This window comes from Scardinius erythrophthalmus (genome assembly GCF_964197995.2).
Source record: "Scardinius erythrophthalmus genome assembly, chromosome: 4".
In the NCBI taxonomy this organism is placed as follows: Eukaryota; Metazoa; Chordata; class Actinopteri; order Cypriniformes; family Leuciscidae; genus Scardinius; species Scardinius erythrophthalmus.
In genome coordinates, this window is record NC_138224.1 from 18,962,652 (window position 1) to 18,988,933 (window position 26,282).

Consider the following 26,282-nt stretch of genomic DNA (forward strand, 5'->3'; position numbering starts at 1 on the left):
GCGCGCAACCTGAACCTGACGCCTTGCAGAAGTTCCATAAGCAGCGAGTCATTTCAGAGTTCTGCATTGAACTGCACTGGGTAAGTGCTGGTTTTATTCTCTTTACCTTATATGTATGAGCCTTCAGGTTCATTTAAAGCTTTGTTTAAAAAAAAAAACTCTAATAACCTACAGAACCGCAACAATAAAAGAGAAACACACTGGCTGTCAGTGCTGCTGATGTAACTGCTGACTAGAAGTACAAGTTAGCCTAACTGTTGCCTAAAAATTCACTGATTATATGTTAACGCACCATCACACAACATTCTGCAACCTTTTCCAGTTGGTTTTGCTTTTAGCTGTTCGTGTGGCAGTTGCAGGAAACCACAAAAAGTAGAAGAAAACTGTAGAAGTTAACTTTGCATTCGAGAACTTAGTCTTCTGAAAACATAATGTGATGTGATCTTTTAAAGCACCATGTGTGGGATGTATCAAGAAGATTTATTCTTCAGTTAGAAGGAAACCCACACAAGTGTAGTAAAAGCTGTGGATCACGAGCTTTTGTTGCAGTTCAAAGCATAAGCTTGGGATTTTCATTCTGTGGAAGGATTGAAGGCTTGTTTATCCTTTATTTTAATGCTATTTTGGTCTATTCTAAATCAGTTGTTGACATTCTGAATTGTTGTGGCTTTAGCCTTACCTACCGAGATGGAAATTCTACCCACAGAGGTGAATGAAGCTCTTTTATAGGTCTCAAGAGATATTACTACTCAAATCTTGCTCTTTCAAAGCTCAGGAGACAGTTAGAGTATGTTTCATTTAAACTGACTCCGATGTTTCGCCTAATATTCGACAGTTGTTGACTTGGAGGAATTTGGTGAGAAATGGTGAGTTCATTTCTTTTGATAGCATATTTTGCTATCTTGGCAAATCTGAGCTCAGTTTGAGGCATTGAAATGTCTTCTAAAACTTAAGACACTCGGGTATTTTCCTCAGCAGAAGTGTCATATGAATCAACTGAGATTTGTAGAGAAAAAAAAAATCACTTGACTCTTTTTAATTGCTTGGAAACAACAGCATTATTGTCAAAGAATCACATTTTCTGAAGGATTATGTGCATTTAAAGACATGATTTATAGTTAACACCAAGGTTATGTGTTAAATATATTTTAAAAGCATTTTAACACTCAACATAGTGTGTAATGTGTGTCTGCAAGTGATCCACCATCCATAATAAAAATACACATTTGGACAGGCTGACCTAGACAAAACAAAACTATCAAAAAACAAGAAAAAAAAAATGAACATACTAAGTACCTTCTGTGGTGTGTATGACACAGAATGTGTGAATTAGAGGAACTACAAATGTTGGTCACTGGAACATCTTACTCACAATCAGACTGCAATTTCCAACCACACTTTAACCAAGAGGAGCAGAGCCAGTGTTACATGATTTAAAACGGGTTACTTCAACATTTAGGCCTACCTTTTTAATATATATATTGCATTATACCTGAAATAGCCTTCATCTAAAGCTAACTATCAAAAAGGGAATGGTTTGTCATTATAATTACCAATATGATTGATGCTATTCTAAGAAAATGTGGATGCTCAGTGGTTATAACGTTGATTTCTTTACAAAGGTTGACATGGTGCTAAACCTCAAATACGATGTGATATAACGGTTTGTCGAGGGTGCCATGTTATTTCAACAGCCTTGTGGCAGAAACCCATGGGTCAATAACACTGCGATACATCAACATGAATAAGTGAACACAAGCATTAATAACAGCAAATAGCTGAATAACAGCAGCTATAAGAATATTGAATGAAAAGTTATTGTGTGAATGTGCTTTTTTTCATCTTTTAGTGAATTTTTGGGTTGAAAAGACACTGAATCGTAAGTTCTAAGAGATGCAGTACACATTCATTTTCTGCTCTTTATCTTTGAATATTATGGAACAGTGGTGTTGCATAAGAAACCATGTACAGTAGATCCGCTTTTTAGTGATATATAATATACTTAAAATACTATGTTATAGTGCTGAAACCTTGAACACACCCGTTTGTTTACAAAAAACGCAGGTGTTTCTTTACCTCTCAGATAGAAATGTACAATATTTCTGTTTTTGAATTTACGTAGCTGTTAAATCTTGACTCAAACAATAGATGTGGTTGTCAGTCCAGGTTCTGGATGTCTCCATTTCCTGAAACACCCAGGTTTCGATCTTTCAATTTACTCCTGTGGTGGCTTCACTGTCACATGATCAGTCTATTATGCTGATTTGCTGCTCAAGAAACATTTCTTATTATTATCAATGTTGAAAACTGATTAATGTTAAATTACAAGCATAGATAAATACAATAGAAAAAAGATACAAATGATATAAATAGGGCTTTATGTTAATATGATTTTCGGGGAAGTGTAACATTATTTAGGTACACAAATTGAAAAATCAAATGTAAAATAACACTGATCACTATATAAATTAAATATAATAAATCTTTGTTAAAGGCACAATATGTAACTTTTTTGCATATATATCTATGTTATATATATTTTTTTAGTTGTGTACTTACATTATCCCGACTGTTTCCAACAACTTTCAAACCAGGAGAAATTTGTAATTTAATTCGAAGACACGTACCGTTTCTTTATTTACGTTTTGTCGCCGTCAATGGCGTCATATCCGCGTTGTCCCTGGTTTCCGCTCGTACTGCCATGGTAACCAGAGCCCTCTGATAGTAACCAAGGCGACCGACGTGGACCACTGTGTAGTTCGCAATGTCTATTTGCACGCTGTTGTTGTTTCGTTCAAACATTATGGACCATGGCAAGCAGACTTTGGATAAAAAAGGAGAACTAGATGCCGAGAGCTCCCATAGACAGTATATAAACGAGAGCTCCACGTCCGAGACTTCGACCGCTCCTACATGTACTTTCTTAAACAGGTGAGCACATTTACATAAAACTAATCAATGTTTTATAGTTCAACAATGATAAAATGTTAGAATATGATTTGTATGTTATTCTAATGTTGATCTAGCTTACTGCTAGTCTCATACAGATAAACTAACACATTAATTTCAACACATTCAAATGCAGTTTAGTGTGATAGTGTAATGTTAGACCAAGTGAAACAGCGCTGCGTTACCTCACAAGTTTAATTTGTCTAATAAACTGACCTGTGAGTTGTAATTCTGCACTTGCGTGTAGTTCGGTAGAATGAAATGTCCATATTCCTTTTATATCCACGGGACTCGCGTCGCGTGTGGAGCTGATAGCTGTCTCTTAGCAATCCCGACCTGCTTCATATCACAGTCATGATAAAAGCATCGATGCATTCACTCATCCATAAACATTATTAGATCGGTCGGCTTGACGTTGACGACAAGATCCATAATTCTTAGCAAATGTTGCGTCATCAAACTACGCCTTTGTTATTGTAAAGAGGTTAGCGACCCCTAGTGGCGAAAAATTCCAGACTGTATTTTTTTTTGTATTTTGTTGTATGATTAACATTAATGACAGACAGCAGCAGGAATATTAGGCTGATAATGATACACATCCGATTTATTTCTCAACTGTTTACATTCACGTAAGCCAAACAAGAATACTCTCCGAGACGGGCATTTTGACATACGCGGAAGAGAGCTGCATTCAGTATTTGCTGCTTTGTGAATGTTTGAATGGGCCAGAAGGCGCCTCCTAGCGGTCTAACCCTAACCCTACACCAGACCTAAACCTACCCATAACCGAACAAAGCTCTGTGCGTGTCATATTGACGCTAAAGGGTGCCATGTGCGTTCGATGTCGACGAAATGTCAAAAGCGTCAGTATATGACGCCCAAGCTTGGTCCACACGGATCAACTACGATCCTAAAACTTGTCATCGCACATTCTGCTATGTGACTATCGCTGATTGCGCACATATTGCAATATCGATGTTAAAACGATATATCTTGCAGCCCCAATTCATAATAAACGAGTAAGTCTGGTATCCGTGTTACATTATGCAACACTAAAAACAAAAAGATCTGAAAACAAAAGAAAGACGCACACATATCAGAACAGGATCTGAGAGAAGAAAAGTAGTCACATCCAGTTTTATTTTATTTTTTTTATTTTATTTTTATGTGTTTAGTTTCCAGGTTAATTAGAATTTTTAGTCATTTCCTTTTTTTATTTATTATTTATTTATTTTTAAATATTGCTGTTAAGGTTTAATTTGTTTTTAGTTCAGTTTTAGTTCATATTTATTTCCAGTTAATAATTTTAGTGGTTCAACTTAGGCCTAACCATATATCCTTTTTTAAGCAAATTTTTCCAACTAATGCTATATTTTATTTTATTTCAGTTTTATTTGAACAGAAAGGTTTTTAATAGTTCTAGTTCACAATAATGACCCTTGTCCCATCTAAAAAAAAAAAAGACAATTTAGACAACTACAGCTCAAATAACACATTTTTATACAGAAAAATTGCTTTAACAAAATACAACCTTCACATTTCTGCTTATAAACGCTCCAGGTTTACTTGCCCCATAGACTTCCACTGTAAGTGAATTAATGTAATGTTTTTTGATGAGAGATCTGTGGTAAATGAGCCACAGAGTCTGTCCATTGAGCCTAACTGTTGAACCTGGAATATTCTTTTGACAAGCCTTATGAGATGAACCTCTCAAGAGGCTTGGAAAAGCTCAAATGTATTTATAGTTCAGTTAAGTCCAGTCCAGTGTGTGAGTTCAATAGAGGGGTTTGTTGTTTGATCCCACACTTCTTCCACCCCTGCAGCTTTCACAAGCTGGGATAGTTCAGTATTGACCACACACACAGCGTTTGATGAAATATCACTCTCATGGAGTCAACAAAGGCCTACTATAAAGTTCTGACATTAAAGTGTCTGTCTGTGTCCTGCTGTGTTGTTTGTCTCTCTTCTGTCTATCCTGGTAGCAGAAGCAGGTAACAGCAGAAACTCGCTATCTGTGCTACAGTCCTTCAGTGATGCAGGAAGTGCGGTTTGAGCTGTCAGTCAAACGACAGGAAGCGCTTGGCAGTCATGCAGACGCATTTACCAAACAAGAAAAAGAGTTTTGAGAAACTTGAGCTGAGAAAAAAAAATATATATGAATGTATATTGTTAGCTGCTTCCGACTTTTTAGCATAACAATGTGTGAGTATTAATTAGTGTTCTTTTTTTTTTCTTCTGTTTACACATTACATTTTAGTATATATTTTTTTCTTTCTATATCATTTACAATCATCTTTTGGTATTCACTTTTTCATATGTTGGATGAAAAAAACATGAAAAAACAACATCACAGAGATTTGGAGAAGGGCTATTTTGACTCAGAACAACTACTTAGCAACGCCTTAACAACCACTCAGAAACCCTATAAACCACTTAGAGCACCTTAACAATCATTTAGCAACACACTCGCGACATTTTTATGTTGTTTAACACATAAATACTTTAAATCTGTAAATCAGGCCAACATTAAAACCTCACTTTTCAATAGGATAGCGATACCAGACGTAAATAGTATGCGTACTACAGTGATTTTAGTGTGAAGAAATCGCTTACTAACCATTTCTGTGTAGTTACATCCAATTTTACATCTTTGTTGCAAAGACAACGTAATGCTAAAAACCTAAAACGACCGAAAAAATTACGATAACGACTTTACATAAATTGACAGAATAACTGATGTAAGTGCTTTACTAAAATTGTAAGTGTCACATTTTCGCTTTTAAAGCTTCCAAAAATTGGCTCCATTTACTTCCATAATAAGCACTTCTCCGCAATTGATTTTTCCTTCTTTTCCCCTATATTTTGTTTGCGGCAAAGGATGAGTGGAAATGATATTATGTTGTAATTAACATTACACCCCAAATGCTGTCGATTGAGCGTAACAGAATATTTCTATAACAATATGTTTAACAAATATTTCTTGGTTTGTTATGCCACCTTTAATATTGTGGTGGCAAGTTAGTGCCACTCACAATTTATTGCGTGTAAAAATCTTCTTTTTTTTCGTTAACATGAATAACTTGATCACTGTAAAAAAATATTCTCATAATTTATCGTTTTTTTCATACTTTTTTCTTTTGTCAAATCAACTTAGATAATTTATGTGGTTCATATAACATAATATTTTCAAGTTTATAATATTTAAAAGTTAAACCAACTATAATGCTTTATAGTATAACATGGAAGCTGGTTTCCGCCACTGAATTAAATAAAAAGAGGTAATTGAGACTTTTTATCTTGCAATTCTGACTTTTTTTTCTCCGAATTGTATGATGTAAGCGTGAAATAGCGAGAAAAAAGTCAGAATCGAGAGATACAAATTTTCAGTTATCTTTTACATTTATGTATTCCATTGCGGAAACAAGCTTCTATAATAACATGCAGAGTTTGAGCAAAGTGTAAATCGCTGACCATGACGTGTGTGTGTGTGTGTTACTGTATGTTTGACTGTGACTCAGCGGGGAAGTGAATCCTGGCTCTTTGGATGGTAGTTTTGTATTTCACATCTATAAATAGTCGTTTCTCTTGGTTTCTCTCCCTTCACCAGTTACCTTAAGGCTTTCAACGGGTAAGTACTCTGTAAGTGTTCACTGTGGTTCTGTGGTCCAACTGTTTAACAAGCCTGCTTGGTTTCCTTGTTTTCTGCTGAGTTTTATGTGAAGTGTTATTGATTGAGCGAAACATTGGCGGTTGGTGTGAACTGGTGTCATGTTAATTTAAAGGGCATGTGCAGTATGGAAAGAAGTTAACGCATGTCTTCAGCTTCAGTGTTGATCGGGTTTCCATTCAACAGAGAGGATGATCTTATGATCTTATGATCTTACAACCAGATTGTTTGCAGCTATTTTTCCTCTATAGGGTTTAGTGAATAGTTTAAGTCATTTTTCCTGGAGACTTCATTATTAAACATCAGTGATCTTCTTTAACAGATCAGATTCATTTGAACATTAAAAGATGAAAACATGAGTTTTACGACATTTTTAACCATTAAAACACTGGATGTACTTCCAATGAATTGTTAAATTCTGATAGTTTTCTTATTTGATTAGAAGATATTTTACTTTTCAGTTAACTTAGAGTATGACTTATTGTCCATTTAGATTCTATATAAAATATAATATATTTAGATATTATTTTTTACATTTAGAATCAATATATTACACACTGTAGATTTAATATAAAATATATTATTATTATGCCATTTATGATTAGTTTGTTTTTCCTTTTTATTATTATACTGTACTATTATTGCATTTATTATAATTTATCCTTTTCTTTTTAGACATTTCCAAGTTTTCATCCCAACATTATTCCTTCTAAAACTGCGGCTATAAGAGAGACATTTTTGATGGACAAAGGACAAAGTTAAATGTTCAATTTGAAAAATATTACTTTGGATGCCACAGAAACAAGGACACCACGCCTCTAGACCAGCACTGTCCACTTCTGAGAGTTTGGAAACCCATATGACGGACACCACAAATATGAAAATAAGCATCAGATAGGAGTACATCACTGTTCAGAACATTCTCACAGTGGAATTAACCAGCGGACACTGTATATCAGAGGCTATTGCTGTTGGATCTGAGAGTTTACAGTCATGTCTCCGTTCCTGAGGATCGGGTTTTCCAGCTTCGAGATGGACCCAGGGCTTGCCTACCACGAAGAAGTACTCAATCCATACTGTGCTGTCTACATGAAAGAGGCTGTGGAGACTGGTAAGATATCTTTGCTACAGATATATCAGGATAGTTTAAGTGCAAAGCACAAAAAAATAGCTAGAAAACAGACACCCCCAGAGTAGTTTCTTCAGTTATGGCCATTATTAAGTTTTTATGGTCGCACTTTAGTTTAGGGTCCAATTCTCACTATTAACTACGACTTTTGCCTTTATACACTCCTAATTACTACTTGTTATAAGTTTAGGTATTGGATAGGTTTAAGGGATGTAGAATATGATCATGCAGAAGGCATTAATACGTGCTTTATAAGTTCTAATAAACAGCCAATATCTTAGTAATTTGCATGCTAATAAGCAACTAGATCATAGTGAGAAATGGACCCTAAACTATAGTGTCACCATTTTTTATCAGCCAGATGTTGAATTTAACTTTTGTTCTTTTGTTATAGGAAGGTCACATTAGAATTGGCTTTTTACCATGCATTCGTATTTTTTTTGACACTTTTTCAAATGCATTTTCTATTTATAGATTTTTATTTTCCTATTTATAGATATCTATTTATTTTCTTATTTTAAGTTTAAAAGTCTAGGACAAAAGGTAAATATATATAAATATTTACAATATGACATTTGTACTTGTTTAAAACTGTGACAATCTGGTGTCATTACCACAACAACCAATAATTTTACCCTAGGGCTGGGCGATAATTCGATCTCGATACGGGATCGCGATAATATTCTGAACGATTTCGATAATATGCTTGGGACGTATTATTCGATATCACATGAAAAACTAAGCGCAACAGTATCTGCCGGCTGCCGTATCTGCCGGCAGGGCACGCCCACTTCTCAGCGAGCACAGTGGCTACAGTAAACAGAAGGAGACTGAGAGAGAGGGAAAAAAGTTGTAAAAAGGATAAAAAAATGAGCGAAACTGAAGTTGAGGACAGCGAAAATAATGCCGAATGTGAAGGCGACATCACTACATAACTCGAGACCGAAGACATTGTTGAAAAAAAAGGTAACACGACGTCAATTGTGTGGACGCGTGGTTTGGATATGGCAGACAACTGACAAGCTGAGCCATATAGCATTAATTATCACAGGCGATCCCGATCCGTGATAATTAATGCGATATGGCTCAGCTTGTCAGTTAACTACGTCTCTGTGTTGTAAATGCTGCTCCATCTGAAAGCAGGTGATGGCGATTTACTACTAATCAAGGAACCGGCTTTACTGACGAGATGTGCCTAACAATGTCATGCGATATATCGCCCAGCCCTTGGTTTACTATGTTTACATATTTGTGCAATTTTGGCTCAGATTTCATTCTACTTATAAAACAATTCTAGAGATCTACCTTAATCTTACAGGTAGTATTTGTGCCAGGGCCATGTTTACTCTTTTTGTAGGCTACTTGAGATGTTCACTGTCCAGCCAAAGCAATTTGATGTGATAGTTGTCACAGCTGTTAGTTTATATACAATGTTTCAATAAGTAAAAGTTTGTATTATTGTATAAAGGGAGATGACTCATGTTTGCAATTACAAATGATGTGCACAACCTTTTATTTTTGTATTTTTCAATACCTCCAAATACGCTGCTCTCTTGACCAATAGAAAGATTCATAAATGTGGGAGTGTAATGTGAATCCTTTGGCTGCATGAAGACCTTAACAAAAATATTTTGTGCTCATTATTGAAAGGCATATTGTTTAATTTTTTATGTTATTAAACTTTATTCTAAAGTTTCAGTGAATATCTTGTTTCTTCAAGCTTCAGGATGTCCCTTACACTGGCAGCATCTGCAAAAACTACATATCGTGATAAGAATCGAGATCGATCAATATGGAAAAACATATCGTGATAAAAAAAAAATCCATATCGCCCAGCCCTATTTTACCCCCAATAAATATTTTTCAAAAATGTGCTTAGTTATTAAGTAGACAACAGTATCAGTGAAAAGCATGTTTAAGATTAAAAATGAATTATGTGATGCGCAAAGAAAAATCTAAGTAGATTATTTAGAAAATAGAATATTTTTATTGTGCATCAAGCTGCGATTTTGGCAAAGTATGAAAAAAAGTCTGAAAATATAATTTAATTGTGTGTATTATTGTCATGATTTATAAAAAGCTATAATGCAAAAATGTATTGGTGAATGTAAATGTAAATGTAAATGGTGGTTTGAGTTGTGGTGGTGACATGATGGTTCAAGAAAATAAAATAATGAAATAATTTTTCTGTGATGCATACATGTTAAAATCTTACATGTTAAGAAACTAGTATATGAAATTTATAGAAGTATATTTACTAAAAGTCTACAAGGACAAAATTGCCCATAGTGGAAAAAGAAACACCCACATGACCCACCTACTCAGTTCTTAGTAGGTGCAACTGAGAAAGCGTGAAAGCAATGTGTTTGGTCAAAGTTTATTGAATATTATTTGTCTAAAGTGTGTCATTGTCAGTAAAAGAGTGGCATTTGTTTCTTTTCTATTATTCTTAAGAATTTAGCTTGTGATTCATCTCACACACTTCCCAGAATTTTAAAGAGGGGTACTTTCAGTAAGTCATTAGACTAACTATTCAGCAAAATAATTAGTTTATAATGACAGACAGACAGTCAGTTCCCAAAAATATGAAGCCAGCACAATCATGTCTGATAGCATTTGACAGCCAAATATGTGATAGTTCAAGATGTTTAGAAGATGCTGTCAAGATATGTAGGTACTGTATATGTCAAAAAGTGCAACTGGATAATTGATTTAGTGAAAAATTGAGAATTGAATCCATTTAATCTAATTTTAAACTGAATCAACCAATTCATTGGTAAGACTTATAATAATAATGAATTATTAGACTGATCACCGCTTCTGTACTGCAAGTGAATGTGACAATTAGAATGCCAAAATCAACGCAGCAAACTAATTTAAAAATTCGAATAATTTCTGCAAAAGTGCATTGGGACTCACCGACTGCATGCATGCGTTTTGAGGACTGTGGTTATTTTTTAAGCACATTTACTTGCACTGACCTCTAAATGTGGGTGTAAATCAGATTAGATGAAATGATATGCAGTTGTACACACACACACGTATCACTCAGACATGGCCACTGAGCAGTATTTGCAGAAACAAGGATTTCCCAGCAACCCCTTTGGTTTCAATCTTAAGAACCAAACCACAACCACACATACCTGTCAAAATATAAAGTGTCACGTCATTTCCAAACTTCTATGAAACATCTTCACTGCCAGATAAACTGCATGTCCAGTTGTTGTTGTTTTTATGTTCTGGATGCAAAATTACAAATTTAACCCGACGTGAAAGAGTGTTCGCAACCTGTTTTAAGTATGTACTTCTGAGTGAAAATTGTGGAAAAAGTGGGTGTTACGCACCATCAAGTCCTTTTATTTTTTTAGAGTTTCAGAGGCGGAGCAAGTAATGAAAAATTACGTAGACAACATTCATTCTTGCATCATAAGACCAGGAATAAAAAGGCTGATTGTAAATGTCATGTTGACTATGTCGACATTCTACCAAAATTGCATGGTTTCATTTGAATGGTTCTATATATGTATGTTTTTCCTGCAGTAAAAGCTGTCAGATTCCTATATCACACAGTCAGAGCATTGTATCATTCCAGTAGTATTAGTTTCAGATCCGGCAAATCCAGTCATAATGCTGTGAAACACATAGAGGATTGTTTTGCTGATACTTTTAAAGCTTAGTCCAGTCAGGTTTTCAGTGGTGTGAGACTCTGATTTAGCTGTGTGTGTGTGTGTGTGTGTGTGTGTGTGTGTGTGTGTGTATCTGTAGAAAAGGGTCAGGTGTACAAGCAGAAGCGTCCCACCATGTATCCCCCCTGGAGCAGCACATTCGACGCTCACGTCCACAGAGGACGGGTAATGCATGTGGTGGTCAAGGACAAGACGGCTGAGCTAAAGACGGAGGCCACCATCCAGCTCGACACACTCGCATCGCGCTGCAAGAAGGAGAACGGCAAACTGGAGATCTGGGTGAGTCTTTGTGTGGCGACATGCTCACTATACAAAAGCAAAACAAAATGGAAACAAATGTGTTCCCTCAGCTGATATACTGTACATCCATTGACTTAAAGCTGCATTTTTTTTGTTATTAATGTTATTTATTTAAAAAAAATTAAATACATTTTAATTAAAACACTAAACACTCGTATTAAAAGAATATATGTGGATCACAAAACCAGTCATAAGTCGCACGAGTATATTTGTGGCAATAGCCAACAATACATTGTATGGGTCAGAATTATCGATTTTTCTTTTATGCCAAAAATCATTAGGATATTAAGTAAAGATCATGTTCCATGAAGATATTTTGTAAATTTCCTACCGTAAATATATAAAATAGTTATTTTTGTGAGTGAATGCTGCACAGTCGTGAACATAAATGGATATGTCCACAATATTTTCTCAATATTTCGATTTTTTTCCACCCTCAGATTCCAGATTTTCAAATAGTTGTATCTCGGCCAAATATTGTCCTATTCTAACAAACCATACATCAATGGAAAGCTTATTTATTATTATGAATAATTCTCAATTTCAAAAAAGTGACGTGAAGGGTCACATACTGTAATATAATTGATTGGGAATTGATATGTAATATATGTTTTCAATACATTTTCAATGATTTGGTAAGATTTATTTTTGTGTATTATAGGTGGAACTGAAGCCACAGGGTCGCTTACTGATGGAGGCGCGGTATTTTCTGGAGAGGAGTGGTGAGTGTTTCTTTTATTCAGATCTACACACCGTCTCACATAGATTGCTGGGCAACGATTAATCGCATCCAAAATAAAAGTTTGTGTTTACATAATATATGTGTGTGTACCGTGTATAATTATTTTGAATATCCTATATAAATACACACATATGCATGAATATATTTAAGAAATATTTGCATGTATATACTTAATTTATATTCTTAAATATATACATGCATGTGATGTGTGTGTATTTACAGTATATATACAAAATAATTATAGACAGTACACACACATATTATGTAAACACAAACTTTTATTTTGGATGCGATTAATCGTTGCTCAGCACTAATTATTATTTATATTAGTATGTTATATATCATGTTTTTCATATACTGATGGATCTAGCCCAGCGTTTTTCAACCAGGGGTCTTTTTTGTGTGGGTTCTTGTTTGTTAGACGCTGCAGGTCACGGTGAAGCGGATGGAGAAACTGAACGGGAAAGAGAAGGGATGTTCGCCCTGCACCACAGACGAGGAGCCATCAAACAGGCCAAAGTTCACGTGGTCAAATGTCACGAGTTTACCGCCACCTTTTTCCCTCAGCCGACTTTCTGCTCGGTCTGCAAGGAGTTTGTCTGGTATTATACACACTCTCAAACTACCATTAATCGCGATTAATCACATCCAAAATAAAAGTTTGTTTACATAATATATGTGTGTGTACCGTGTATAATTATTTTGTATATACTGTATAAATACACACATATGCATGTATATATTTGCATGTATATACTGTATATAGATATTTATACATAATTTATATTCTTAAATATATACATGCATGTGATGTGTGTGTATTTACAGTATATATACAAAATAATTATAGACAGTACACACACATATATTATGTAAACACAAACTTTTATTTTGGATGCGATTAATCGTTGCCCAGCACTATTTATTATTTATATCAGTATGTTATATATCATGTTTTCATATACTGATGGATCTAGCCCAGCGTAGTTAGCCCAGGAAAACAACCCTGATTCTAAGAAATTAAGTTGATTTTTACATACAGCCCAACTTCCATAATTTCATGCATTTTTGAGTGAAAACTTGAGTATTCAGGGGGAAATAATGTGGGCCTAGACTTATGGATTTATCTATTGTGATTTGATTGGATGGAAACATGCAAAAATAATGAAAAATAAAAAATAAAAGAAAAATTTGTTTCACTTTATTTTACAGTATAATTATAAATTTAAGTACTATAAATTTGAGTATTATTAACTGTACTTACTATAGGGTTAGGGTTATGTTTAGTTGCATGTAATTATGCATAATACGAGGCAATGCTATAACATTTAGAAGAAACATTTTGATAAAGAAAACTTTAAAATGCTGTGAACTGAGGAATTGTGAACAGTAAGACTTTTTGATGTTTTAAATCTTTAAAATATCACAATCACTGAATCAATCAATAAAAAATAATTAATTTACGCTCTAAATATTGTATAAATATTCAAATCCAATAAAAAAACTAATTTATCTTATATTATACAGTGAAGTCGATGTATGATATGAAGTGTATGAAATGCTGATAACATAACAGTGGAAATATATATATATTTGAGTATATATAATATATATCTTTTTTATATTTTTATTTTTGTAATTTAGCACTGTATATTACATTACAGTACACATTACAAATATTTTCTTTTGCTACTTCAGGGGCCTGAATAAACAGGGATACCAGTGTCGACGTAAGTACTTTTTCTCACATCCTCATTGCTTTTGCAGTTCTTAAACAAGTTTCCATTGACTCAGAGTCAGGATCCCTCCTACACATTTCTTTCATTTTGTATTCCCAGAATGCAATGCCGCCATCCATAAAAAGTGTATCGACAAAGTCATCGCCAAATGCACAGGCTCAGCAATAAACAGTAAAGAAACTATGGTAAAAACAAGTTTTTCATCTCCCTTTCATACAAACACACAAAGCGTTTTGTTTTCGTTTTCGTTTTGCTAGTAGACTCCACACTCTGTAGTAGAAAATCTTGCCCTGATTTTTAAGCCAGAGACCTTTGGACATTTTGTGCAACTGTAGGCTAAATATAGATTCAGCAAAGCTTTAGTAATCTGCAGATGAAAGTATAATTATAAGGATTGAAGAAAATGAATCATCTTTTTGTGTCAGACTCCTTCCTCTTTCAGTTATTGGTAGACGTCATAAAATAGTCTTTCCACACTTTACTGAGTCACGCTGAAAGAAAAATGCATGACGTTTTGGATATTTTCCATGTTGACATTGTGTGTCAGTGTATGTTCAGTATGTGTTCTATGCTAAATATGTGTGTGTGTGTGTTTCAGATTCATAAGGAACGATTTAAGATTGACATGCCTCACAGGTTTAAAGTGTATAACTACATGAGCCCGACCTTCTGTGAGCACTGTGGAACCCTGTTATGGGGTCTTGCCCGGCAGGGCCTTAAATGTGAAGGTGATTCATTACACAACCACATGTCAACTATGAATGTCTAAGGGTCATTCTGTGAAACTGTCACCTTTTCCATTTTAAAAGGTGATTTTAATGCAAATTTCAATTATATAATTCTGATATTTAGCAAACATTTGCTTGTTCCAAAAGTTCATTTACCAGAAGGAGGATGTATTTTTTTATTATGAAAATATGGAGTTTATAAGTTTAAAATGGTAAAGATATGATGGTAGCAAAGTTGATGCACAAGACTTTTTAATAATATACTATAAATAAAGAGAATATAGTCAAAATGTTGAGTAAAAATAAAGTTGCTAAGTTACTAAATAAAGTTTGAAAAATTCATATGCATAAATTAAAAGGCATGAGATAAAACTGTAGAGAGAACATTAATATGGGAAGCAAATGTCATCTGTTTTGTAGAATGACCCCAAGGCCTTTTTTTAAGCATTTGCATAAGGAAAATCAAGTTGCATTTAGATGAAACCCACTGATGCAACACAAAGTAAATGCAATGCACAGTAACTGCGTGAAATGCATAACCATGTTTTTATATACTTTTAAATATCCACATAACATTTTTAGACTTGCATTTCAGTTTAGTGTATTAAGTGTGTTTTCTTTGCAGAATGTGGCATGAACGTTCACCATAAATGTCAGAGGAAAGTAGCAAACCTTTGTGGCGTCAACCAGAAGCTAATGGCAGAGGCCCTGGCTATGATTGAGACCACACAGCAGGTTGGAAGACACACACATGCTATGCAATGAAACAGATGTCACAACATTTTACATTTTACACAATTTACTGTTGTTCTGCGAATTTCAGCGAATGTAATCCAGTAGTTTTAGCAGGGGAATTTCAATATTTTTGTAAAAGTTCAAGTTGAGTTTTGCCAAAATTTCGCCAATATATCCGTAACATTTAGTTGTCTTTTTTAGGTCAACTACTGTCAACAGAACATGCTAGTTAAACTCCAAGTGTTAATTGCATAGCAACCTAATAACGCATGGGTTTAATGGCACAAACATTTGAAGGTAGTTCTATCGCCCCCTTGATTACTGAAGTTTGTCACTATCTTCATAAGCAGCACTTTTGTTAACAAGCCACTCAAAGTACAGCAATAGCGCAAGAGACTCACAGTTTATTCCAATGGAGTTTGGCATTAGCATGATGCTAAGCTAACAATGTCATGCTCTAAAAACAATTTTGAGTACTGGATTCAATAAATGTATAATCAATCCCCCGGTTCCACAGACAAAAGGCAAAAGTCCCAGACTAAAATGCTTTATTGAGGTGTTTTAACTGAAAGCAACTTTCACTGACATATCTTAAAATATATCAGTGCCATTGTTTTGTCTCAAGATGCACACCAGTAATGTTTTTTTCTAAGGCATGTTTATAAACCTGGCTAAATCTAAGCCCAGTCTGTGAAACCAGGCCAATATCTATTGAGACTCGTCTGCCATATTTATTTAATGAAAATGTTCACAATGCAAATTAAAACAGTTATGTACAAAGGGACCATATGCGTTAGAGTAGGTTTCTGGACTAACTCAACATAGTACGTGCTGGGCACAACATGACAAAGCCTGAAGTGTGTGTATGACCTACATTATCATGTGGTGTGAGTTGTTTAATCTGATATGAATTCAATGTGCTTCTTTCCATAGCAGGCTCGGAGTTCGCGGGATAGTGATATTGTTGGTCGAGAGGGTCCAGTGGGCGCAAGTCAGCCAGGGGTCACTAGAGAGCCTTCAGGACACTTACCCATTACTCCTCTCACGCCTCCACCAGCTCTGCCACGCAAAGGTACGTATACCATATGCCAAAACGACGTGCGCTCACACAGTTGATTGTCAGAGTGTCGAACATGCTACTAACCAAAAACTAATTTAATCAAATTACCTTAGACCCGGGGTTTTTAAAGTGTGGGCGCATTTCAAATGAATGATTAATCATTTCAATCTATACATTATAGTGGAAACAATACTTAAAATAAGCAGGTTTTTTGACCAGAGACGTCATTATGTTTCCGCTCCTCTGTTTTTGATGAGATAATTTTAAACCGTAAATATATATAAATAAATAGCTTAGAAACTGAACAGTTCTAGCATATGAACATAGCATAGCAGTTCTAGTTCTAGCGTTCTTAGTCACTAAATCCCACACCTGCACTATTAGTCACTAATGCATTAATATAAATGTAATCTTACTCTACTTTATCTGTATCTGATTTAGAACAAGCAGAAATCTGTGAGAAATATGATGACCCAAAGACATTAATAAAATAAGCTGATGGAGCAATAGCCTTGTGGGCAGCGCAGTGTCATGTGTCATATGCCATAGCAGTGTAACAAAGTTCAGGCTTATCTTTGTTCATTAATGACGTCCTCAGGGACTAGTCGACGTCGACTCGACTTTAATAACATAAATGTCGACTTTAAAGTCATTCAACCCCTAGTTAGTTACGTAATCCATTACATTACACTTTCAAGTTAATATAATCTGACTACTTTTAGATTACTTTTGATGTAACTCGGTTATCACATTGATTTGAAAAGGATAATCTTGTACCATATTGATATAAAAATACAAAGAGAAAGAAAATATATTCCATTCTTTGTTATCAACAACATGAAGTGCATTAAATATTACATTATGTCAGGGTTTCCCAGACTGGGGTTCGTGAGTTTAATGAAAAGCTATTAATTAAATTCATATTTTTTTTTAATTAAAATACATTTTTATACAATTTTAAAAATAGATTCAATATTGTATTTGTTTACCTGCATGTCATGTGACCATTAACCAACATCAGAGAACACTGTGAAATTAATTTGATTGTTATTGTTAAAATACACTAAAAAGCTTATAAATTCTAAATGAAAACTCAGAACTTCACGAAAATTGGTGAGCATATGTGACATAACACCATTAACAAGCATGCACAGTTTTTTGAAGATTGGACCATAGGTGGCGCTATAACTGTTAAAAAGCTTTGAAAACCATATATTTCCTATGGTAAATTGCCTGTATTGGCTGTAAATGGACTTTTCCATCTATTATTTCAGTGGTTAAAAGCTTTCTAAAAAAAAACTTAATGTCTTAAATGCTTATGTGCTTAAAGGCCTTAAATTCTTGAACCCCAATAAATGCTGCTTGCAGCTTTAATTGATTTTATTATTGAACTCTCAGGGGGTACTTCAAGTAAATATATCAGGTCAAAGAGGTTCAGCTGACAAAAGAGTTGGGGAATCCCTGCATTGCATGTAAATATGAAATGAGGTGAATTTGTACATTTTTGAAATGTAGGCAAAAAGTCTTCCAAAGACAGTAATACATGGTTAAATGAGTCACTGTAGTAATGAGTCACTAGTAAAGTTTTGGTGGATGACGACTGTAAACAAGATAAAGACAATTACATTAGGCACACGAGAAGAGAGTACGTTATTATTGATGCAGAAACAATGTGGATGACGTGTGTGTGTGCGGCGGTCTCGGCGCACTGAACGCTTTTGAAAATTAGGAAAAATTGGGGGTGGGGAAGTGCCATTTTGTACATTGTGTCATACGGGAAGCCTACAGTCTTTGACTTTGAAAACCCCTGCCTTAGACAGTCCGCTACCGACAGTTGCCCATTTCTAAGGTTATAACATTGTCAAAATAATTTTAGGTGACTGAAACATTCCCTGTATGAGGAATGGTTTCAATAAAAACATAGAACATTCCTTCTCTAACTTCCCAGAATGGAGTTGTGCTTATAAGGAACTAGGTAGTCAATTGAGAGGTCTCCTGTGACACTGAATTTAAATTTAAACTCAAATTACAGTTGATTTCAGTGGAATTTGACATTAGCATGTTGCTAAGCTAACAGTGTAATAAATAAACTCTAATAAGCACAACATTTACATAGTACACAAAAAAACCAGGATAAAATAGGACGTTTTAATTACACAAAATTATTTTCTGTGAATATTCGACTAGTACTTGATAAAATATCTTCATAAATAACATCTATTGACATTCATTCATCCATCTTATAAAGAAACATTCCACATGAGATTTTGATCAAAATGACGTCCTGTAAGGCATAATTTTGTAGTATAACACCAAAAAACATTGCCGTTCTGAGAAGCTAATCAGGTTTTGGAACAGAGCAATTGATTTATTGATGCTGTCTTGTTCCATCTATTGACGTCCAGCTCTTCTCCGTTCCTCCCAACAGAGCATCAAGGCATTTCTTGGGACGCTACAGCTAAAGGTCGCAGGACAAGTCTTGAAGAGCCTGAGCCCCTGTATGCCACCCCACGCAAAGAGCACCACAAATTCACTCTAGACAATTTCATTCTGCATAAGATGCTGGGAAAAGGAAGCTTTGGAAAGGTACGAGTTTCTCAAATTTCAATTTTAACTCTTATATATACGGCTACCATATACTAACTTTTGAAACGACTGGCCTAAACACAAGGTATCCTTTGATTCTTTGGGTCAAACTGAGACAAAATAAAAATCTTCAGTGAATAATCGTTGAATACCAAAAAGGAAATGAAGCTAAATCTTGGGAAAACATTGCCGTGTTGAAACTAAACTTGGTTATTGTTAGCAATATACATCTACAGTATTACCACTTCCAAATTGGATACATAACACCTACTGGTCAAAGGTTGCAAAGCACAATTAAACCTGCTTTTTAAGCAACTGGCATAGAACCATAGTTCTGCTGTACTTCGACTTAACTGCTTACTCAATGTCCCTTGAAGTCAGTTCATTTTGTGGCTATTTTGGTAATGTCTATTGACAGCTATTATAAAGGTCACCACTGAATATGACTGTATCCTATTAAACGGCATCTGGGAACATCATTCTGGGTGCATTTTCTATAAATCTTGCATATATGCGCATGTGTGTTCGCAGGTTTTCCTGGCCGAGCTGAAAAGCTCAGGGCAGTTCTTTGCAGTGAAGGCCCTGAAGAAAGATGTAGTTCTGATGGATGATGATGTTGAATGCACTATGGTGGAGAGGCGAGTGCTGTCTCTGGCCTGGGAACACCCCTTTCTCACACACCTCTACTGCACCTTCCAGACCAGGGTAATACACACTGACACACTTAGCGATGGGCAGTTCGACATATAGCAATGTGTCAACTGGTAGAGACTGGTTGTTATTTGCTATGCTTTTGTTCTGTGGATTTTAAAATATTGTTATTAAAAAATCTTTTAAGAAGAATCTTTTTAAAGAAGGGCCATTCAATTTAAAATATATTCACATTATTTAGACTTAATAAAAACAGAGTGAATAAAAAATAAATAATAATAATTATAAAAGGCCCTGAAATACTACAATATAATATTTTGTACATTCCACCCACTCTTATGACACACACTGAGCCACTCTCACATACTGAAGTAATTTGGTTATGTTAATCTGATTGTTTCTGTATTGGTCTTTAAAGGAAAATCTTTTCTTCGTGATGGAGTACTTAAACGGAGGCGACTTAATGTTCCACATTCAGACCTGCCACAGATTCGATCTCCCACGGTCCACGTGAGACTCATATGCAGCCCCCACATACACATTTTAAAAGCTGAGACTCTGTGCCTACTCTTCTTTTCTGTGGTTTCACCCTCTTCCACCTCCTCTCTTCTCTTTGCTGATAGGTTCTACGCAGCAGAGATCATATGCGGCCTGCAGTTTCTACATTCAAAAGGCATTGTGTACAGGTATTCACTACTGTGGAAACTCTATACCATAAAATGAGCTAGATATAGACAGATAGATAGACAGATGGATGGATGTAGATTTTATACTGTAAGTTATGTTTATTTAGCCTGGAAAATGTGTCAACATTAAAGGGGCCATGACTTGTTTTTTTATTTATTATTATTATTATTATTTTAATATGTTCCTTGAGGTTCACTTCTTAATGTTAATGTTTTTTTGCACAAAACACACACACATACGTTATGATTGGCTAATGTCATTGCATAGGAAACAGTATCAACGCCCACTTGCTATTGACTGAATGCATGTGGGCGGGGGCTATGGTGCGTTGATGTGTAACTATTCATCAATGTCTTGCTCTGGAGGAAGTCATACGAAAATGTGTTTCCCCTTGTGTCGTCACAGATCCCGCAATATGAAAATAGTAATTTTTGAAGCTTGATTAAATAAATGCATTGTAGTATTTCAAGTATTTCACAAGTAAGTTGTACATTTTCAAAACTCTTGACAAAAAACTAAACTGATAAAACAACTAGTCATTCTTTCAAAACCTGATCCCATGCTTTTTCGTTAGTTATACACATTACCATTGTTTCAAACACATGATTATTGTAATATGTAATGAGGACATTTGGTTTAATCACCGTATGATCTTCTTTCAATTTAGTACTTTTAACAATCAGTTCATTCGACAGCAAACAATGCATGATACATGTTTCAAATCACCCTTGTTGCTAAAATAATTACAGTAATAGTTACCACATTAGAAAATACACTTGCATTACCTAACTTATGTAATCAAATCTGTAATGTTTATAGTAATGTAATAGCATCTAGTGTTTTATCAAAAGGTGTGATGAAGTTATGAAACTGCCATGAGGTTTTGTGTTATAAAACATAGTTTGCTGGCAATACAGTAATTGTTCTCACTGTGCCATGTGACTGAATCTATACTGTTGTTGCCCTTTATAGGGATGTTACAGTAATGTGCCAATCTCTAACCATGGCATACATACCTTAGTGCAAAATGCAGTATTTGATGCATCTCTGATAATCTGATGTTTCCTCTTCCTTGTACTCTATCCTGCTCTAACTTCACAAATGGCAAATTTCACTGTTTCTCTCTTTTGCACTCACACACACATGCGTGTGCACACACTTTGGACATAGTAGTGGTTATTATCTACAAATCACTCATGTAAATCATGAAATTCATTACATTTGGTTATCCATATCTGAAATTGCAAACAAGTTCTACAAAAAAAAACAATCAATGTCTGTAGAAATCTATAGATGTACCAAATGATGATTAACCATTAAAGGGGTGATGAACTGAGAAATCAAATTTTCCTTGAGCTTTTGACATATAAGAGATCATCATACTATAATAATATCCTGTAAGTTTCAGAACTGAAAACTACCTTGTTAGTCCAATAAAAGCTTTTATAGACATCAGGCTCAGCAAACGACTCATTTTTCAAAGTGGGGAACAATGACGTCAAAGAGGATAAAACACCGCCTCCACAAAAGAAGATCAACGCCTACTTCAACACGGCCTGTTTAGCCCCGCCCACCGATTCGCCCAAACATGCTAAATAACATAGGACATGATAATTGCTAAACCGGATCGAGCTACTTCCAAGCAATAAACATGCGGTTTACAAAATATTGTGCAGCGCCTGTTTGTGGAAGAAGACAGTCTGCATTAAGCTTCCTTAGGATTCCAGCATGGTTAAACTTTATTAAATCAGTGAGTCGATCACAATTTCCCGACACGGATCTGCCAGCAACATGTAAGTAACCATGTGTACTCTAATGCCTGATCTGCGATCAGTGATTTCTGATGTGTAATTATTCAAGTTCAGATATCTTTCTCTTAAAATCGTTCAATACTGTTTATGCATCAGTGACTAAACGATCAACTTCACATAATTTCTCGTAGTATTATGAAAATAATCTTTTTTAAACTGTTATTAAATTAACGTACAGAAAGCGATCAAAGAACGATCCCTTTCCATTCGCCCAAGCTGTCAATCAAACAGCACAGCGCGAGCCGCGAGAGCTTATCTGGACACTTACCAAACTCGTGATGAAATAATGACACTGTTACACTACACAACGAAGCTCTTACTGTGTATTCACATCGTGTTTGCATTGTGATTTGGTGTAAGCATTTGTGAGAGTGCAAAAATTGCGTTGCAATGATAAGATCTTTATTCACGCGATCAACAGACTGTCTGTCATCTGCTCAGTGCTCATCATGCTGCAACCTTTCATGTGATGGAATAGATTTAAATATAATGCTTTAAACGATACTTTTCACGATTTGTTATCTCGATAGCTGTAATAGTAAAAACGAAGTAAAAGTTTTCGAGAGAGTTCATGTAATACTAGCTATTTCATATGCAAGCATGTCAGCCAATCACAGCAGTGGGCGATTGCACTGCAGTCTCACAGCAGACACGCCCCTTAAAACGGAGCGTTCAAATCTGAGGCAGAAATCAGGCTTGGAAAAATGGCTTTTATTTATAAATTATGACAATTTTTGATGTAAAAATCATACTAACATTATAAGGGCACCCCAGGCAACATTATAAAATAATAAAACAATCCAGTTCATGACCCCTTTAAGTTCAGTTGGATTAAATAATAGACAAAAGCATTAGCCTAAGAGATACCAATCAAAAGTTGAATAGTATTACCATTATGAAAAGCAGTTTCTGTGAATGAAACATTTATATAGATGAAACACTTAAAGGATACTTTGTGATTTTGTGTAAAACATGTTGAAATGTTTGAAAAAAGTACACTTTTGATGATTGTGATATTAGTACTAAGAGTTTTGAAAATGTACACCTTACTTGTGAAAATAGTATCAAAGCTGTAATAATGAGGAGGGCGTTTCAAGCTATGAAACTTACTGGATGTTTTAAGTACAAAGACCTCTTATGTCAAAAGATCAAGACAAATTTGATTTCTCATATGTCATGACCCCTTTAAGTGTATCTGGAACATGAATTTGCATTTAAAAGCATTTTGCTTCCTCAAAGGACATCGCTGATTTATTTGCGTGTTGTGACTTCGCAGAGATCTTAAGCTGGATAACATTTTACTAGACATTGATGGTCACATCAAGATTGCAGATTTTGGCATGTGTAAAGAGAACATGATTGGAGAAGCTAGAACCTGCACCTTCTGTGGAACACCAGACTACATCGCCCCTGAGGTGAGGCTCTCTACCACCATTCACTATATATATATATATATACTTTGCTTTCAATTAAAAATATTTGGATAAAAAATAAAATTAAGCAAATAAATCAATAAAAGGTATTTAAGCTATATGTTGTATGTTTCACAGATTCTGCTTGGGCACAAATATGGGACTTCTGTAGACTGGTGGTCATTTGGTGTACTTCTTTATGAGATGCTGATTGGCCAATCCCCATTTCATGGACACGACGAGGAAGAGTTGTTTCAGTCGATTCGCACTGATGACCCATGCTACCCACGCTGGTTAACCAGAGACGCAAAGGACATTCTTGTAAAGGTACGTCTGAGCTAACGATACAAAAAAAAATAAAACTTTACTCTGATTTGTGAGTGTAAACCATAACTGGGGTTTTATGACCGGTTCTAGCTATTTGTCCGGGAATCGGAGAAAAGGCTGGGCGTGAAAGGAAATATACGACAGCATCCTTTCTTTAGAGACACAGACTGGAACGCACTGGAGAAACGACAGGTGGAGCCGCCCTTCAGGCCCACTGTGGTAAGTTTATTACAGTCTGTTTGTTCTGTTCCAAAACCTAATGATCTCCCTACATAGGCATAGGATCACATGTATCATAAGTCTCAAGGCCTGTTCACACCGGGACGAATTTTGCGCGCGATATGCGCCGACGTTTAACGCCTCGTGACTTAACAAAGGGCGCCAATGTGAGTGTGCACACTGGCGCGAAAAATGGCACGCGTAAAAGCGTAATTTTTTAAAAAATGCCTCGGGTTCGTTTTTTTGGTTTGACGCACCCTGTCAAAAACTATCCGACCAATGAGATTGGAGCATGTGTGGAGCTTCTGAAGTTATAGTAAAACATAACTTGGGGGCGCTCAAACACAAAACGGTCTTGCCGAGCACACATACGTAACGGCGAAGAAGATATACGCCAAGTAGCGTCTACACTGCCGCGAAGAAATAAGACGAGGGAGATGCAAGGCAAGATGATTGTAGAGCTGCTGGTCTCGTTGGTGTCGGAACATAAAGAACTATATGACAAACGCGACAGCGACTACAAAAATCTTGATAAAAGAGAACTGTTATGGAGTGGTTTCTGTTTTACATTAAGCGCCATCTAATGTCAGGGAATGAATTTGCATGTTCACTCGGCTCATCGTCAGCGAAAATCGCTTGGGTGTGAACACAAAAAAACGTGTTGAAAAACGATATTCGTCCCGGTGTGTAGGGCCCTTCAGTCTCAATGGAACTACAACTGTCACAAAAATATGAAGCCAGATAAGTACTTTTGTTCCTCTTATTTTCGTTTTGGTGACTTAAATGCATGGAATATTGTGCATAGATGTTGATGTTAGATGTTCTTTCAAATAAACAATATACAATTGCATAAATTATTCTTAAACTGACCAAAGTGTGCAAAGGGAGAAAGTTACATTAACATTCTTACATTACATTTTGATGTTAAATCCACTGTTGTTTTATACAGAATAATTCTATAGTCCATACAGTATTTAATGCAATTACATCAGAAGTAACTGTAATTAAATTAACAAACATTAAGAGTAATCCCTTACTTTACTTTTTCAAGGGAAAAGTGATTAAATTACAGTAATTAGATACTTAGTAATTAATTGCACTCAACACAGTGTGCGACATTATTCCCTATGAAGATCATTTCTCAGGAACCTTTCAGGTTCCATTTCAGTTAAAGGATTAGCTCACTTCAAAATGAAAATTCTGTCATCATTTACTCAACCTCAAGTTGTTTGAAGAATGTCGGTAACCAGACAACTGATGTACCACATTGACTTCCATAGTATTGTTTTTTTCCTTTTCCTACTATGGAAGTCAATGGGGTCCATCAGTTGTCTGGTTATCGTCGTTCTTCAAACAACTTGAGGTTGAGTAAATGATGACAGAATTTTCATTTTGAAGTGAGCTAATCCTTTAAGGACCTGACTTAGCAGGCAGTTCCATATGTAGACATCAAACGGCTCACTAGATTTTGGAATGGAGTTCGTCACAAACTGAACTGTTACCTGTGACTGACACATTGAGCCTTTCTGTTTACAGAAATCAGCAAGTGACTGCAGTAACTTCGACAAGGAGTTCATAAATGAGAAGCCTCGGCTCTCCGTCACAGACCGTATCATCATCAACAGCGTGGACCAGAGCATGTTTGAGAACTTCTCTTTCATCAACCCCGTCATGGCCCGTCTCAAGAACCCCTGACTCACAAACATTCATTAAAGACATTTGTGCAGATACTGTGAACAGGTCCAAAGCAAAAGACAAACACTCACATGAACATTATATCAGCCTCTGGTCAACCTCATTTCATACTACAGTATGTGCAGTGATTAAAAGACACTGTAGTGTCAAATTATATAT

The 26,282-nt window shown here is 35.5% G+C and overlaps 1 protein-coding gene across 3 annotated transcripts; it reads left to right on the forward strand.

Annotated features, from left to right (window-relative positions):
- On the forward strand, positions 1 to 26,282 carry prkcq (protein kinase C, theta). Of its 3 annotated transcripts, none has more exons than XM_081363131.1 (18): positions 1 to 80; positions 7,292 to 7,727; positions 11,511 to 11,710; positions 12,393 to 12,453; positions 12,895 to 13,075; positions 14,172 to 14,203; positions 14,312 to 14,397; positions 14,811 to 14,940; positions 15,566 to 15,675; positions 16,609 to 16,747; positions 19,164 to 19,321; positions 19,853 to 20,026; positions 20,391 to 20,482; positions 20,596 to 20,658; positions 23,747 to 23,885; positions 24,021 to 24,209; positions 24,300 to 24,428; positions 25,965 to 26,282. In XM_081363131.1, exons 2-18 carry the CDS (start codon positions 7,610 to 7,612, stop codon positions 26,121 to 26,123), a joined length of 2,160 nt encoding a protein of 719 aa, XP_081219257.1. In that variant the 5' UTR covers positions 1 to 80; positions 7,292 to 7,609; the 3' UTR covers positions 26,124 to 26,282. The 3 variants fall into 3 exon arrangements, with proteins under 3 accessions (XP_081219257.1, XP_081219258.1, XP_081219259.1); XM_081363132.1 differs by having other exon boundaries at positions 16,612 to 16,747; positions 25,965 to 26,246; XM_081363133.1 differs by lacking the exons at positions 1 to 80; positions 7,292 to 7,727 and adding an exon at positions 8,570 to 8,711 and having other exon boundaries at positions 25,965 to 26,246.

Excerpts from the sequence above, each read along its gene's own strand:
- prkcq (XM_081363131.1), top strand. The coding sequence starts at position 7,610 with ATGTCTCCGTTCCTGAGGATCGGGTTTTCCAGCTTCGAGATGGACCCA. Across the intron at positions 14,398-14,810 it reads TAAACAGTAAAGAAACTATG|ATTCATAAGGAACGATTTAA; the intron begins GTAAAAACAAGT and ends TGTGTGTTTCAG. Across the intron at positions 24,210-24,299 it reads CAAAGGACATTCTTGTAAAG|CTATTTGTCCGGGAATCGGA; the intron begins GTACGTCTGAGC and ends GACCGGTTCTAG.